General features: G+C 44.5%; 1 protein-coding gene across 3 annotated transcripts in view; it reads right to left on the reverse strand.

Moving 5' to 3' along the window:
- EYA2 (EYA transcriptional coactivator and phosphatase 2) overlaps window positions 1–18,282 on the reverse strand; it is a gene marked incomplete at its 5' end in the record, with an annotated part of 144,635 nt that overhangs the window by 67,745 nt on the left and 58,608 nt on the right. For all 3 annotated transcript variants that reach the window (XM_079783315.1, XM_079783314.1, XM_079783313.1), the window contains 3 exons: window positions 761–903; window positions 6,390–6,567; window positions 8,582–8,649. In XM_079783315.1, the coding sequence (XP_079639441.1) occupies window positions 761–903; window positions 6,390–6,567; window positions 8,582–8,649 (389 nt within the window). The remainder of the gene's footprint in view (window positions 1–760; window positions 904–6,389; window positions 6,568–8,581; window positions 8,650–18,282) is intronic.

The following is an 18,282-nucleotide window of genomic DNA, read 5'->3' on the forward strand; positions in this document are numbered from 1 at the left end:
TGGGTCCCATCCTCAGGGAGTCTGATTTAGTCGATCTTGGGTCCAGCTTGAGAACGAAGATTTCTCAAAGCTCCCAGGAGATTCCAAGGTGCAGCCCAGGCTGAGAACCACTGTCTGAGAAACTCAGAATCATAGGAACCATGTGTGCTCATCTGAGCCAGCCTCCTGTCTCCAGGCAGATAAATATCTAGGCCATATTGGAACCACTAGGGGAGCTTTCAGAACTCCCTGCAATGTCTATTTAATTACTCTGGGGTGGGGCCTGGGCATCTATATTTTAAAAGCACGCCAGGTGATTCTAATGTGTAGCCAGGGTTAAGAACCACTCGGACCCAGCGGGGAAGGTCCAATGCCCATTGTCCTGTGTATCAGGGGCTCCCAGAGTGTGGTCCCCAACCCAGCAGCATCAGCAGCATCTGGGAACTTGTTAGATATGCAAATTCTCAGGCCCTGCCCCAGATCTACTGAATTGGGGGTGGGGCCCAGCAGACTGGGTTTTCCTTAGTCCCTGAGGATTCTGCTGCTGCTTATGCTTGAGAACCACACTGTTCTTTACTAGCCCGTCAGTCAATAGTGTTTCCCTATGGCCAGCCTAATTCTTCCCCACTTTTCCTTCAAGGGCTCTTTTCTCTGTAACTGCGCTTTGTGAATGCAAGTGGCCATTCTCCTCCATGTACTTGGACAGAACTCTGTCCCCTGCCCTTCTGTTCAGGCCACAGATGGAGATTACATCCACCAAGTCAGAGGCAGTTGGAGTTACCTCGATCTCGTTGTCCCCTGCTGGGGAGGGGTCACTGCTCCGCTTAGAACGGCCTCGGAGCTTCCCGTCGGAGGCCCGGTGTGGCCTGTCTGTGTCTCCCTCTTTGGCTGGCGTGGAAGGTCCATTGTGCGTGTTATATTCACCTGGTGGAGGAAAGGGAAGCTTTGCTGAGAGTCTCCTCCCAGGAAATATCACATCAGAACTGTCTAACGCCAAAGTGGTGGGTCCCAAAGGCAGCATCGAAGGAAGAGATCATGTAGAATCAAAATCACTCCTGTCAGGCTCTTAAATTGCCCATGCATACTCATTCATTCGGCCAACAAACATTTACTGAGTAGACATAGTTTCAGGCACGGATGCCCATAGCACCTAAATTCTAGAGAGAGGAGAGACATTAGACAAACAAGTAAATATATAATGTGCCAGGTGGGGACATGCCTTATAGAGAATGAATAAAGTGCATGGGGAACAGGGAGTGCTGGGCGTGACTAATTTATACGGGGCTAGTCAGGGAATGCCTTGTGGATAAGCAGGCATCTGAACAAGGATCTCAGTAAAGTGAGGGTGAGGCCACTGGGGGAACAAATACACTAATAGAGGAAGAAAAGAAATATTTATATGTGGCTGGGCCTCAAATTCTTCTACCATTAAGAGACCCCCCTCCCTTGGGACTGATGGGGGTGTTGGAGAATTCTCTATGTTCCTGTCCCTGTGCAGCTTGCTCCTTTTAAGCTTTACTTGTTGAGAGACTTGTCCATTTGAGAATTAAATGAGATTATATACATCCAACACAGGGCTGGCAATTAGATGCTCAACTCAACCCACATGCATGCAAGGATCAGTCAGAAGGTGCAGGACAGAGGGGGGCACTGGCTGCTTCTCATCCATATGGGGTGTTGAGAGGCTGCCACACACATGCCCTTGGGCAATTGTCTAAGGACCCCGAACAAGTGAGCAGCACCCTCCTGGGACTCAGGTCCCAACGTCAGCACCCAAGTTGTATTGTTGTTTTAAGCACATACGTTTTCTTAAAAAATATGTTTTTATTGATTTCAGAGAGAGGAAGGGAGAGAGAAACATCAATAATGATAGAAAATCACTGATTGGCTGCCTCCTGTACAACCCCTACTGGGCATGTGCCCTGACCAGAATCAAACCATGACCTCCTGGTTCATGGGTCAAGCTCAACCACTGCACTGGCTGGGCTAAGCACGTAAATTTTAAATACATGGTTTTAAAAATTATACTTGATTATCTTTATTTAACTAATGAGGGAACTAAGGCTTAGTGAGATGATGAAGTCTGTGGTTACCCTGCAAATCAATGGTAGAGCCGGAGCTAAAACATGGGCCTGCCCTTGTCACTAGAGTGACAGAACTGTAGACCAGCATGGAACCTGAGAGGACATCCCATCCCACTTTCTCACTGTCCAGCTGCTTGTTTAGCTCCCAAATATAGACTCCACCTCTCCTCCATAATCGCCAGGGCTTGGGTCATCAGGGGGAAATGCTTTTGTCTAAAATACTTGGCAATGGACTGAGTTTTTTCCTACCCTGAAAGGATTATTTCCCTCCAAAACCCTAAGGACTGAACTTTGTTTATTTAATATTTACAAAACTTCTTAGCAGACTAAGAACATGGTAAGAAGAGACGTGATTTTGAGTTGTTGGGACTGCTGGGCTGTCTCCAACTCCCCATCATTTTCAGGATACAGCATCAGAGGTTCCCAAACATCCATCTAGCAAAGACTTTCTTCTGGACCACAAGGAACAGGCAGTAAACATATTCACAGATGCTTAAGAGTCAAGTAAATAAGGTTTATCCTCATTGACTTGTAGTTCTGAGAATGGGAGCTTAGAAAACATCTGTAGACACCATTAAAATCCAAGCAAATATTATTAAGCTAATGTTATTACCTACCTAGAAATGTCTAAATAAGGTATATGTAAAGCCAACTTATTAGAGGTGCCAAAATAAGCAGTCCTTTCCCACACATTATACATTCTTGAGAATGAAGGGTCAAAGTTCAAGGTCACAGTCAGGTACACAGGCTAGAGCAATGGATGTAAACCTTTCTTGGAGTCATTCTACTCTTTGTATTTCTCCCTTTTTATGTTTTTTTACTTGTTTAACAGCTTTATTGAGATATAATGGACATACAACAAATCACAGATATTTAGAGTGCACAATTTGATAACTTTTGACATACATATAAATCTATAAAACAAACACCACAGTCAAGATAATGAACAAATCCAGCACTTCCAAGAGTTTCCTTATAATTCCTTTGTAATCTCTTCTTCCTCTCTGCCCAGGCAACAACTGATCTGCTTTCTTTCAGTGTAAATTAGTTTGCATTTGCTGGAGTTTTAAACAAATGGATTCACACAGTCTGAGTTCAAATGCCTGAGAACCAGGGGAGCTGATGGTGGAACTCCCAGTCTGCGGCTGGCGACTTGAGACTCGGGAGATCCCTGATGTCAGTTCTGGAGTCCAAAGGCCAGAAAACCTAGAGCCCTAATGTCTGAGGTCCGGGAAAGATGGACGAACCACCTCAGGAAGTGAGAGAGACGGCCCTTCCTCTGCCTTTGTGCTCTCATGGGTCCTCAGTGGGTGTTAGATGAGGCCCACCTACATGGGTGAGAGCATGTTTTTTATTCAGTCTACTGATTCACATGCTCATCTCTTCTGGAGACACCCTCACAGACACACCCAGAAATAACATTTTACCTGTGACTGGGCATCCCTTAGCCCAGCCAAGTTGACACAAAATTAACCACCACACATGGGTTATTAAAAGTGTGTTATTTACCTTCCAAATATTTGGGAATTTTCCAAAAACATGTCAGTTATTTATTTCTAATTTAATTCTACTGTTTTCAGAGAACATTATTTATATGACTCGTATCCTTTTAAATGTAATGAAACTTGATTTAAAGCCCAGAATATGTCTATGTTGGTAAATGTCTCATGTGTACTTAAAAAAAAGTCTTTTGCTGTTGTTGAATGGAGTGGACTACAGACTGTCTGTAACAACTAGTCTCTTCTTTCCTCTAATTCCCTCCCCAGAGAAAATGTTAACTGTTGCCTTTGAATCCTTCCAGAAATTTCCTATGCAAATATGGGTATTAAACTATACTTAAAAAAAAAACCCAGGATCTTATTATACACATAGTTCTGCACTTTGCTTTTTTCCAACTCTCATAATCACTCAGAGAGATTCATGTTAGTGTAGATATATCTAGCTTACTCTTTTTAAAAAATATTCTTTCTTTATTTCTTTATTTTTATTTTATTAGCTTACTCTTAAATTTTTTTTTAAATTTATTTTTAGAGAGAGAGAGGAAAGGAGAAGGAGAGAAAGGGAGAAGGAGAGAGAGAGAAACATCAATGTGAGAGTGGAACATCCATAGGCTGCCTCCTGCATGCCCCCTACTGGGAATTGAGCCCACAAATTGGGTATGTGCCCTGACTGGGAATTGAACCAGCAACTTTTCAGTGCATAGGACAAAGCTCAATCAACTGAGTGAGCCATACCAGCCAGGGCTCTAGTTTACTCTTTTTAAGAGATGTATAGTATGTGACTCGTAGATGCACCATAAACTATTTAACCAGACTCCTGTTAATGTCATTTCCAGTCTTTTGCTATTATGCTGCTGCAATAAATAACCTTTTCACTTAAGTCTTTGGACCTATGTGGGAATTTATCTTTAAAATAAATTTCTACAAGTAGAAAAATTGGGTTAAAGAGTACACACATTTGTAATGTTGTTAGAGGTTGCCAAACTGCACGGAGGAGCTTCCAAGTTTCTTCTTCTTCGGAGATTTAAAAAAACTTTTCTCCTATTGACTAGAGGAAATGACCTAAGAAGTTTAAAAAAATCCTCCCACTTCTTTTTAGATAATTTATATCATACTTAAAAATTTTAAAAGAAAAAAAAGTTCTGAAGCCACACTACTGATTTGTCTTTTCTCTCGAGTAACGTCAGATGTTCAGGTTTTGCCCTTTTACATCAGCAAATTGCCCTGCAATCATCTGCAAATTGTTGGGGCTTCATATGACTGTTAGTGCATGTCCATGCAGAGTGCACTGCAGCGGGGCTGGGGGCCGCGGTGGCGGGGGGCGGGGGCGCGGGGAGACGAGCATCAGGCCACGCGAGTGAGCGAGATCTAGCTGTAATACATAAACCTCTCGAGCCTCTGGAGCTTGGAACCAACCACTCAAGGAGATCCTGAATAATTTCAAAAGTGGAGTTTTTATGGGAAAGTGGAGTGCCTGGGTGTGTGTGTGTGTGTGTGTGTGTGTGTGTGTGTGTGTACGTGTATGCGGAATGCTCTTCCTTTATAATGAACACTGGGGAAAAGAGATGGGATCTCGGTTGTAGCTGACAATTATTTATGTCACTAGATGTTATGTGCGCTTATTAGACTCACAGTAAAAACCATCTCAACCACTTATCATTGAACTGTAGACCAAGGGATAAATGAAGAACAATAAAGAAAAATTTCAAAGAGACACAAGGAGCCTTTATGTTCCCTTCTGATGGGGAACAAAAATGACCTTCCCACCTAACCCAAATTCTTGTGAAGTAAGCCTGTAGAATCCAGTTCCCCATCAAATTATAGAAAGGGGAATCTGCTTGGAGTTTTCCTGATTATATTTCCTTTCTGAAGCCGGTTTGGGGAGGCCACATTCTGAAAAGCAGGATGGTCCAAGATACTTCAAGATTATGAACAAAAAAAGTTTGTTAAATTTCATACCCTTCAAAGGAAGCATTTTGGAAATTGCTAAATAGATACGATGCATTCATTAAATATTCAGTAATGAGATCACAATGACCAAAATCAATGCTCAAGCCCTAAATTTCCTCAAAAGTTGATTTAAAAATGCTTGGCCATATTGTCTCCATGTATCGCCAACCCAAGGACATCTAATTCACCCTCAGGGAGGAAAAATACAAGGGCTAAAAGCAACAATTGCACAAAGAACCCCAGGAAACAAAGGGGTGTTCTTTTTCTAACCATCAACCAATTAATATTTATTGAACGAATGTCCACGCACCATCATGCTAGCTTAGCCCTACAGAGCTCCATAACATCAGCAGGTTTCAGACAAAAACAAACAAACAAACAAAAAACACACAAAAAATACCAAAACCAAAACTCAATGATATTTCTTTCCATTTGGATGTTATAATTTATTACTGTCAGTCATTTAATGTTGATAAGCCCCAACCATCTCATAAAAGAGAAGACATGTGTGTAGAAGATCTGTAGAACAAATGAATCCACAGGCTGATGAGTTAGTTGCACAGGGATATGCATCACCAAAGGGCCAAGATATGGACTCTCCCAAGTGTTGCTCATCATCTAGGTGGGTTCCATAGGTTGAAATTAGGATTTTTAGGTAAAAATTTCTGACTTTTAAATATGGGTGCAATTAAACACACACACACACACACACACACACACACACACACACACACACACGCCAACAAAATATATCTGAAGATTAGATTTAGCCCTTGGGTGACCAGTTCATTACAACTGAGACTTACATCCAGTCCCTCCTTCTTGTAAGAGTTCAGACCACAGCCATGAATGACCACAAGACAGTGACTGTACATACCTGGAAGCGATTCAGAACTCTGGTTGGGGACGTTGTGTGATGCCTCCTGGAGGACGTAGGTGGACGTGGAGATGGGGGAAGGGCAGATGCTGCTGGCTGGGACGTAAGGAGGGTTGTAGGATGAGCTGTAATACTGGGAGTATTGGCTCTGAGGGAAGCCAGGGTAGGCAGGATAGTCCTGGAAAGGGAAACATACAGGTGGGGAGTGAGGAAGGGGGTCTGGTCTTGGCCCTGTAGTAGGCCCGGTCACAGGCTGATGAAGGCGAGGGGCCTTGTGGGATGGGTCTACTCTCTTTGTCTCCCATCAGAATAAATGCTCTATGAGGGCAGGGACTTGCCCCAGAGTCAGACCCCAAGAGAAGGATGGGATGAAAGAGATTACCAGTTGGGGAGTGGGGAAGTGAGGTAGTGAAGGGAAGAGGAGAAAGCAGCCAATCCAGGGGCTTTAGGTGGGGACTGGAGTGAATTCTCCCAGGGAAATGCTGGGATGATAGAAAATACATGATCTCAAAGGATCTCTCCAAGGAGCAAGGGAGCTGGGCTGTTCATACGCCAATTGCAGCCAGTCTTTGAGAGCTGCTCCCAGGGGACATCAGTTCCCTGGCTCTTCCTGCCTGCCCCCTGCACTGGTTCTAAAAGACAGCCCAGGAATGCAGAGATTGGCAGCTGGAGGTCAGCAGGTGCACCCTGAGGGACATGGGTGTGGCCTGGCAGCATCTGTTTTGCTCACTGCTGTGTGCCCTGCGCCCAGGACAGTGATGGGTGCATTCAGGCTCTCAATAAATACTGGATAGTAAAGAACAAATGAATGAGTAATAAAGACTGCACATCCACATACCCAGGAGACTAGGTGGCATTTTAGGTTCATAAGGGGTGCAGATACCTACATGGCATTAGGGACCCAGAAACTTCTGTGAGGGAGTCTTGGAGAGCAAATCAAAGAGTGCCAATCCTCTTTTACCAAGCTCTGCTCAAGCCAACCAGACCTCCCAACTCTCCCATAGTAGCCGTTGTTTCAAACCTTCTGCTTCATCACCAGAAACCAGTGCTTCTCAACCTTGCAAGGAATCGGTGGGACATTCAGCTTCTTGGGCCCCTCACAGACCTACTGATTCAGAATTTCTGGGGATGGCATTTAGGGATCTGCATTTTTGACAAGCTCCCATGGTGAAATAAACTAATACTCAGAATAAAGAACTGTGCCTTAAAAACTACTCTTTTATTTACAAGTATTTTATCTACGTATATATTAAACTGCAAATAATACAAAAATATGTGAACTAATTTTCGCATATTCCAAGGGTGAAGTCATTTATATTCTTCAGCTCACTGGAGAAATAGTATATTCCCCATATTTAAATATGTTAAATATTCTGAAAGGCCCTCTACCTCAGGTAGTTTTAACACTAGCCTGAAAGCATGTTAATCTTTTGTTGTTGTTGTTGTTAATTCTCACCTGAGGATAATTTTTCCATTGATTTTTAGAGAGGGTGGGAGAGACAGACAGAGAGAAACATCACTGTGAGAGAGACACATCTATTGGTTGCCTCCGCACGCGGCCCAGATCGAGCCTGCAAATGAAGTAGGTGGAATTGAACCTGGGACCCCTCAGTCCACAGGCCAACACTCTATCCACTGAGCCAAACAGGCCAGGGCTTAATCTTTTGTTTTGAAATAAGTTTAGACAGAGCAAAGGTGCCCAGATAACACAGTGTTCCCGTACACCCTGGGCAGGTCAATTCTGAATGCACTCTCTAAAGTGAAACCACGGGAATCAAACTACAAGCCAGCATTCATCTTTAAAGTATTGACTTAGTTCGATTTCAGCTAACATTTATAAAGCCCCCACTGTGTGCCGGGCACTCCACACTCGGATGCTTTCACCCTTGAGAAGCCCATGGTCTGTGAAAGAGCAGACACCTTGCATTCCTGCATTCTAGATTCAACAGTCAAGGGGTGTCTTTGGCTCAGGTCAGTATGTAATATAGAATACCGCCTCTCTCATCCAATTTCTCTGCCTCTACCCTGTATCTTTCCAATGGCCATTTACAGTCTCCCCTGTGGCATCCAAACCCAGGGAAGAAGAGACTGGGATTTCTGGTGGGGGTCAGGGGCAGGAGAAGGCATTCTGGGTGCCCTGATTTAAGGGGACTTTTAAAGGAAAGAACCGAGACGACAACTGGTGGGTGTACCTGGTGCACACTTCCGAAACCTGCTGCGCTGGTCAGTCCATTCGCTCCTTGATAGATCCCTGCCGTGCCTGCGGGAAAAAGGAACAGGGCGCAGATGAGGTTTCTTACAGTCAGAGGGGGACACGGAGGAGGATGCTGCAGAAAGGTGCAGTCTTCGAAGTCCAACATGTTGGGAAGATGGAACCTGTGACCTTGGCAAGTTCCCAAATCTCTCTGAACCCCAGTTCTCTCAATCAATGAATAAAATACATAATACCTCATCAAAAGATTGGGTGATAAAGAAATGAGACGAAGCTTTAAAAATGATTTATTTTTTAAAAAAAATTGTGTGGAACATGTACATACAATTTACCCTTCTATTTTTAAGTGTACAGTTCAGTGGTATTCAGTACATTCATATGGTTGTGCAACTATTGCCACCATCCATTCCCAGAACTTTTTTCATCTTGTGAAACTGGAACTATTTACCCAGGAAACACTCCCCAATGTACCCTCCCCTCAGTCACTGGCACCTACTTTTCTACTCCGTCTTTATGAATTTGACTACTTTACGTACCTCTTATAAGTGGTATCATGCAGTGTTTGTCCTTCTGTGACTGACTTATTTCATTTAGCATAACCTCTGTAAGTTTGAGCCATGCTATGGTACTTGTTAGCATTTCCTTCTTTTTAAGGCTAAACAATATTCCATTGTATGTCTAGACCACATCTTGTTTATCCTTTCATCCACTGATGGACACTTGGGTTGCTTCCACATTTTTGCTATTGCAAATAATGCTGCAGTTTTGTGTGTTTTTTTTTTTTAAAAATCATTTATATGCCGTAAAATTTCCCCAATCTGAGGTATCAGTTGAATGATTTTTAAAGTCAGCACGATGCAGTTTTAAAACATTTCCATCACTCCAAAGTTCCCTTGTGCCTATTTTCAGTGCCTATTTCCCTTCTCCATCCTCAGTCACTAATCTATTGTTGATACTAGAGTTTTGATTTTCTAGAAATTTCACAGAAATGGGACCATACACATGTGCTTGTTGTATCTGGCCTCTTTCCTTAGCTGATGCTTTAGAAGTTTGTCCATGCCTTAATGTATATCAGAAGTTCATTCCTTCTTATTGCTGAACTAGAGACCTGGTTCATGAATTCATGCATAGGTGGGGTCCAGCTGGCCAGCTCTGATCTCACAGATCCGGCCAGGCAGCCTAGGGGGAGGGGGTGCAGGTGGTTGGCTGGCTGGCCCCGCCCCTGATCGGGGTGGGGGGCTGATCAGGGGTGGGGCTGGCGGGAGGGAGGGGCCGCAGGCAGTTGGTGGGCTGGCCCCACCCCTTGGTCGAACTCCTAGTTGAACTCCCGGTCGAGGGGACAATTTGCATATTAGCCTTTTATTATATAGGACAGCATTCCACGGTATGGAAACACCACATCTAGTTTTTGGCTATTATGGAAAATGCTGCTATAAACATTTGCATACACGTCCTTGTGTGTATATACGTTTTCATTTCTCCGGGACAAATCCTTAAGAGTAGCACTGTGAAGTCATGTGATGAGTCTGTTTCACTTTTTAAGAAAGGGCCAAACTGTCTTCCAAAGTGGCTGTGCCATTTTACCTTCCAGTCTCTCCAGCACTTCCTTTTTCAGTCTTTTTTATTATAGCTTTTCTAGTAGGTATATAGTGGTAACTCGCTGTGGTTTTAAGTAGCATTTCTCTAATGACTAACTATGTAGGGCATTTTTTTATGTTTATGAGCCATGCGTATACCTTCTTTGATAAAGATCTATTCAAATCTTTTGCCCATTAAAAAAGTTAGGTTTATTCTCATTACTGAGCTGTAAGAATTCCATATATATATATTATAAATATATGTAACATGTATACATATATTATTCTCCCCAAAATGTATATATACTTTGAATGATTATAAAGTCAGTGTTTATTAACATATGGTTCATTTAAAAATTTAAAAGAATCTACAGAAATGAATACTTTTTTTTTTTTATCAGCACCTGCTTTTAAAACCAATGACCATTCTGGTCTAGGCGCTGCTGATAACATGCAATAGAATCGCAAACATTAAGAATAATTTTGTTTGGTATTTGTGTGCCCTCAATTTGTCAACTGTTGCTGGTTCTGTACTATAAACTTTATCTTTTATGTATCCCCATAAAAAAGTCTAGTGGATAAATTTTCTTTGTTTAAAACTTACTTCACCCATTATTTCAATCAGCTAAATCTGAAAGGGAGTGAAAACTGAGTTATCAGCTGTTAAAGTGTGTATACATTTTCCCCAAATGTACTTCAACTGGGTTTTCAAACTTCCAGTAGCATTTTAGGATGAATTTCCTTTGTTCAAAGTTTAGTCTGGCTGAAAAGAAAGAAACATCAATTGAACTATCAGTTGTTAAAGTATGTATACATGTTTTTGGGACACCCTGTATATACTGGATATAAGTTCTTTATCAGATATACGATTTGAAAATATTATCTCCCAGTTTGTAGCTTGTCTTTTCACTTTCTTAATGGTGTATTTTGAAAAACAGAAGTTTTTTATTAAAAAAAATAGATGAATCTTTTTTTAAATTACACATTTTATCCTCCCATCCCTATTTATCCTCTCTATGCCCTCTTCCACCTCCACCCATTCCCCTCAGTCACCACACTGTTGTCCTTGTCCATGAGCTCTCTCTTTTTTCTGTTTTGCCCAATCCCTCCACTTCTACAACCTCTGCCCCTCTGCCCCACCTCCTAGCTGTCTGCTTGATCTCTATGAGTCTGTCTCTATTTTGCTTGGTAGTTCAGTTTGAAAAACCAAAAATTTTAAGTTATCTATGTTTTCTTCTATAGATCTTGCTTTTGCTGCCTAACCCAAGGTCATTAAAATTCTTTCCTATGTTTCCTTCTAGAAATTTTATGGTTTTAGCTCTAACTTAGGTATGATCTAATGCAAATTAATTTCTGTGTATGGTATGAGGTAAAGGTCTAAAGTAACCATTATGCATATGGATATTCAGTTGTTCCAGCACCACCGTAAAAAGTTTATCCTTTGCCAAAAATTAATTGACAGTAAGTGTGAGAATTTATTTTTGGATTCTCTCTTCTGTGCTACTGATGTATCTATCTTATACCAATTCCTTCCTGTCTTGATTACTGTAGCTTTACAGTAAGTTTTTTTAAAAAACATTTTTTTATTGATTTTAGAGAGGAAGGGAGAGGGAAAGAGAGATAGAAACATCAGTAATGACAGAGAATCATTGATCAGCTGCCTCCTGCATGCCCCCTACTGGGGATCGAGCCTGCAACCCAGACATATGCCTTGGGCCGGAATCAAACCTGGGACCTTTCAGTCCGCAGGCCGACGCTGTATCCACTGAGCTAAACCAGCTAGGGCTACAGTAAGTTTTGAAATCAGGTTGTGTAAGTTCTCCAATCCTGTTCTTATTTTTCAAGATTGTTTTGGCATCTATGTATAAATTTGGCATTCACATGTTAATTTTAAAATAAGCTTGTCAATTTCTATTGGCCAGAGGAAGTGGCACAATATTTTCCAAGTATGTCAACCCAGAATTTTATATCCAGAGGGCATATCTTTCAGGAATAAAATCAAGACATTCTCAGATGATGGGAGACTAAGAACCTGTCACAGCAAATCTACCCTGAAAGAATGGGCATAGGAAGTTCTTGAAACAGGAGGTTTAAAAACAAAAGGAGTCTTGAAGCATCAGGAAGAAAGAAAAAGAAAAGGAAAAAGATAAAAATATGGGTAAATAAAGCCTTCTTTCTGTATAGTTATGTCACCAACTCAATATATAGGGGGTGGAGAAAAGTAGGTTTAGAGTTTCTTATGAAAGTAATATAAATAAATAATAATTAATAAATAAACCTACTATAAACCTACTGTAAACAAATGTAAACCTACTTTTTCTCACCCCTATACAATTAGGTTCATAATAGTTCACTATCAAATTTGTGGAATTACTTTTTCAAATGTGCTTTATAATGATACTAGAGGCCCGGTGAACGACATTTGTGCACTCAGTGTGTGTGGGGGTGTGTCCCTCAGCCTGGCCTGCGCCCTCTCGCAGTCTGGGAGCCCTTGGGGGATGTCTGACTGCCGCAGAGGCGGGGAGGCTCCCGCCACCACCGCTGCACTAGCCAGCCATGAGCCTGGCTTCTGGCTGAGCGGTGCTCCCCCTGCGGGAGTGCTCTGACCACCAGGGGGCAGCTCCTGCATTGAGCGTCTGCCCCCTGGTGGTCAGTGCCCATCATAGCGACCGGTTGTTCCATCTTTGGTCAATTTGCATATTAGCCTTTTATTATATAGGATAAAATATTGAAATGGTTCCAAGGTCAAATCTACAAGATAAACTCTAACCAAGTGTGGGGATGAGGAGGCTATGTGCTGGGCACTGGGAGGTAGTGGAGCAGTAAGCTGCCAGTGAGTGCTTTCACTGGGAACTTGGGGGGTGCAGGGAAGGGTTCCATAATGCCAAGTGGGGAGGGGGCGGGGCTAGGGGAGGCTTCCTAGAGGAAATGACATCTAAACTATTTCTGAAGGATGAGCAGAAATTAGCCAGGTAAAGAGAAAGAACCAGAAACATGGCCACACCTGGGCATTATCTCCTGCTCTCCACTACTGTCTAAGGCTCAGAAACCACAGAATTGTCCACAGCAGTGCGACATGCTGCAATCCCATTCTATCCTCAATGGCCTGTCCAGACACGTCTGGCAGAGCTTTAGGCCAGCCTATTCCATTCAAGGTCATGGGGTCCTGGTTACCATGGCAATCCTATCTGCCAAAATTTAGGAACACACCTGCCTTAGGAAGTCTCCTGGATGCCTCCTTTTCTCACTTGATTTTGTGGTTTTTTTTTTTTTCCCCCTTTGTGTCAAATGACGCCTTAGGGCAGGTTTGGAAGCAAACAGACCACCATCCTATCCTTTGGTATTCTTTGTCCAAAACAGCCTCTCCTTTGTTTTCATGTTGTGACCCAGGGGCGTCTGAAGAACGGACAGCTGCACAAACTGCAGTTTGCTGAGGGCCGTCACAGAGCGCCTGGGTGAGAGAGCCATCCCATGCCAGAGAGGACCCAGGAGGAAGAGGGCACGTGGCCCCAGAAATCTTGTGCCACAGAATGTGGTCTCGGGAGCGTTTTGTAAATGGACTCATCTTGGACTGACTTCTTGCTTCTGTGTGGCTGGTGGAGTGGGCATTGAGGGCTGGGGAAGGCAAGGGCAGGCAGAGCAAACATCCTCTCTTAAAGGTGATGGTGGAAGGCCCTGCTAGGGGTCTCCCCGTACCCACTCACCCCTTCTCTTTCACATTAATAGAATCTCTGCTTTTAAGCTGGACACATAGCTAATTAGAATAAGCACTACATTTCCTGGTTTCCCTTGTGGCCGGTGCAGCCATGTGATGAATTCTAGATAAGGAGAGAGCTGAAGACTGTGACTTTAAGCAAAATAATGAAACCATGCATAATGAAACCAATGAGACCACAGGCTAATGGAAAGAAACAAGAGTTAAGTTTCTATGGCATATTTCTGGTCACAAAAACATCACCAAACTTGTAAATAAAAGACCCCAAACACTTCTAATATTAAACATTGAGATAAATATGAGCAATACATAGATTTAAGAAAGACAAATATAAACAAATAAGAGGATTCTTTTCCAACCCACTTATTCCCGTTCAGGGGTGAAGGTGGCTGGAGCCAATCCTGGCAGCTCAGGGTGCAAGGCGGGACCCACCCTGGACAGGACGGCCTTCCATCACAGGGCCACTCACACTCACTCACACTGGACAACATAGACTCGCCAATTCACCTCCCTTGCGCATCTGCAGGAGGAGAGAGGAGTATGAGAGTTCCTGGAGAAAACCCACGCAGACATGCGGAGGCTGTGCACACTCCACAGACAGCGGCCCCAGTTGGGAATTGTTTTTCTCATCAATGTTATAGCAACATTATTCGAGGACCTGCTGTAACTTCGTAAAAGAGTGGCCGCCCACCTGTGGGAGAACTCCTGCGAGCCTGGCAGCAGGTGTGCAACCAGGGGCACTTCAGGGCCTGCCCAATTCCAGAGCAGATTTCACAGGGTGGGCTAGACACCTGGAAGCTACATGTACAAGGGTATGTTTAATGGGGAGATACTACAGAAAATGCCAAGGGGGCGAGTGCTTTCTGGACATTTTTTCTCACTTCCTGCCGAAAAAGCACTCCCCCGGGGGCTGGTCCCCAGTGGACAATTTGATTTCACTCTTTTTTCCTCCACCAGTGACTCCTCCCCACGGAATCACAAGTGGGAGGCGGAAAGGGAGTCCAGGAATAGGGGTGGAAGGCAAGCGTGTCAGGGCAATGTTTTGATAAACACTGGTACTTCTCTTCCGTTGTCATGGGATGCCCAGGTGGGCAGAAAGAAATGAGTCATCAGCTCTTAGGTTCCAAAGTTTAGGTCCTAGAGTCTGGGAGGATTTAAGGAGCAGGCTAATGCTTCTCAAACTGTCTGGGAAGGACTAGATTTCTTTTTTTAAATTTCTTTATTGATTAAGGTGTCACATATTTGTCCTCATCCCCCCATTCCCATCCCACACCCCTCCCACGGATGCCCCAACCCCCTGTTGAACTTAACCATTGGTTAGGCTCATATGCATGCACACAAGTCCTTTGGTTGATCTCTCCCCCCTCCCCCCACCCTCCCCTATCCTCCCTCTGAGGCCCGATAGTCCGATCGATGCCTCCTTGTTTCTGGTTCTGTTCTTGTTCATCAGTCTATGTTGTTCATCATTTCCCCTAGATGAGCGAGATCATGTGTCACTAGAGATATACTTATATGAACTGAATGTGAGATGAGCAATACTAGTTATGCTGACAGGCAAATGAATCAGTCTGTAGTGAGTTTCTTTCTGGACCAACAGTTCTTTTGAGACCCAATATCAATGTCCACCAGTTCCTTATGTGTACATGTCGGCACTGACCCCTCAGCTCTGGATGGTGGACAAATGGTGGCAATGCAGGTTCGATTCCCTCTGGTTGGGTCTCGGCCGGACCCAGGGGCACGGCTTCACCCGGACCCAGGGGCACGTGGCCTCACCCGGACCCAGGGGGTGCATGGCCTCACCTGGACCCAGGTGCGCGCGGCTTTCCCCGGACCCGGGATCCAGCCTCACCCGGACCCAGGGTCGCGTGGCCTCACCCGGATCCAGGGGCGCACGGCCTCACCCGGACCGGAAGGACTAGATTTTAAATGCTTAACTCTTCGGGGATGAAGATGTGAGTTCAATGCCCATGCCACAGGCAGTTCACCGTGTGTAGACAACCCCGAGCTGTCTACACTCTGTGCTGGGAGACAAGTCCCTGATTACGTGCTTGGATGATGGGGCAATACCTAATTGTCCTGAATGTTTCTCTCTTACTCTTGGTTCCGTATTTATGTCTTGCAGGCCAGTAGCAGTCTGTGGACTGACGCCATTGGAGGTGTAACTGAGAATCAGATTGACGTGGGAAAATAGCTTAATAAGAAATTTAAGGGGAGAGCAATTCTTCTGGCTAGAGGAAAGGGGCAGGGTGGGAGGGAAGGGAGAGGAGTGGGTAAAGAATGAGAATGAGAGTGAACATGTAGTCCTGGGCAGAAGGATTCTATGCTCTGTACCCACACACAGCTGCTGAGAAAGCAGCAAGATCCCCAAATCAGAAGTGGCTGAGTGTGCTGACCTAAGATAGGCAGAGCTCAAACCTTACAGGCCCAGAGGGTGAGGGAAGGAGCTGGTACAGGCACAATGATAAATGACGACTGACACAGGGCTTCAGTATTGAGGAGTAACAGGGGATGGTGGGGATTGTGGCAAACTGGAATACACAGTTTCTATCTAAGGGGGTGGCAGTGTGTATCGGACAGTATTTGACATTCCCAATTCCGTTCTCCCTTGCTAGCTTCTTTCTTTGCTTTCCCAGTTTCCCTTGCAGCTCCAGGATGGCCATGTAATCTAGTTTTGGCCAAGGGGCTTCTGGGAAAGACTTTTCTTTTATTCCTCTGCTGGCTCCTCCCCTGGATTACATGAGGATGCGATGCCTGGAGTTACAGCAGCTGTTTTGGGACATGAGGTCACAAGTGTAAAAGAAAAGGCCTACATGCTGAGGCTGAAGGAGTGAAAGAATAAAGAGAACCTGGTCCTTGAAGATACAGTTGAGCTGCCAAACCAAGCTTGGGGTCCAGACTTCTTGCTAAATACACAATAAATGCCATTATGGTTTAAGTCAATGTTAGTTGGGTTTTTTGTTACTTGCAGCCAAAAGCATGCCTAACTGATATAATGCTACTCAACTCCAGCCAACCTCTGTCACCGGGAAATGTGAGTCAAATGTAGCTAGGCCTTCTGATTTTTTCAAGAGAAGCAGAACATTTTGATTTGTACATGAAATTTCCCGATTTTTTTAAACATAGATGACAAATTTAAAATAGTTCGACAAACCAAAACGGAAAATATGTCAGCAGGGTGGATGTGGCCTATGGATGTTCAGTTTGTGACCTCTGGTCTGAGCAGGCAGAACCACAAAGACTCCTGTGCCCACCATGTGGCAGTAACAGCAGTGAAGAGCCCCAGCTGGGAGGGGCTTCATGGGCCGAGAGAGTGGACAGTTCGGCAGCAGCCTGGTCCCAACGACAGACAGAGGTCGGAGGAGCCCCCGGCACCACAACACACTGGCACTAAGAGTCCAGAACCTTGGCCACAATTCTGGAGGGTTTGGGGAAAGCCCAGAAAGATGAAACTTTCCCACCAGCCCAGGGGAAGGGTGGCTCAAAATAGAAATTAGGTTGAAATGCCGAAAACAAAGTCAGTTCTATTTTTTAGCCCCTTGAGCTCACAGGTTAAGAGTATACATTTTATGCAACAGACAGAAGAATTCATTATGTCCCTGGAATTGTGCCTCCAGCAGGGGCGCAGGGCACCTGTGGTGGCAGCCCCTCACCCCTTTGCTAGTCTGTAAGACATTAGGTGCTAGTGTGGGGCTCATTCAAGTTCACGGGCACATTTCCACATTAGTCCACCCAAGATCCCTCTTTTTTTAAAATTTATTTCCTCTCATTCTCCGTCACTCCAAGGTTAAGAATTCTAGTGTCTGTGCATATTCTCGGCAAAGGGGGCACTCGTGTTTTGTGGGCAAGTATATAATTTCTGTAGGTTCTACGGTACGTTTCATACGGCTTCTTAGTTTCTTCGCCCAGCATTAAGTTCTTAGGCCCCATCCGTGTTGCTGTGAGAATGCTTCACCCGTCACCCTGGCAGCTGCCCAGGCCTCCCTCGTGGGTATTCTCCATCTCTCTCCTGCCGTCTGGTCTGGGAGATCACGTGGGATCCCTCCGCCCCCTCCCACCACCACAAGCCTGCCGTGAACATCCTTGGACCTGTCCCCTTGTGGGCCTGTGAGTTTCCTCAGGGTGTGTTCCCAGTGGGACAAGACCCAGTGTCCCTCAGGTCTGGGTGAGAGCCCTGGGCATGGCTGCCAGGTGCGCGTTCCCACCTGCTGTGCCAACAGTTCTCATGTCTCCCCCCCTCCCCCAGCTGTCATAGTCCCTCTTGCTGATTTCTGCTGTCCTGATAGCACTAACATGCCAGCTCATCTGTTGTCTGTGATTTGCAGTCCTCTGACTCCCGAGGACTCTGCACACCCTTCCTCCTGGGGCTCGCTGCCTCCTCGATGTCCTCTT

This window comes from Cnephaeus nilssonii (assembly GCF_951640355.1).
Source record: "Cnephaeus nilssonii genome assembly, chromosome: 11".
NCBI classification, from domain to species: Eukaryota; Metazoa; Chordata; class Mammalia; order Chiroptera; family Vespertilionidae; genus Cnephaeus; species Cnephaeus nilssonii.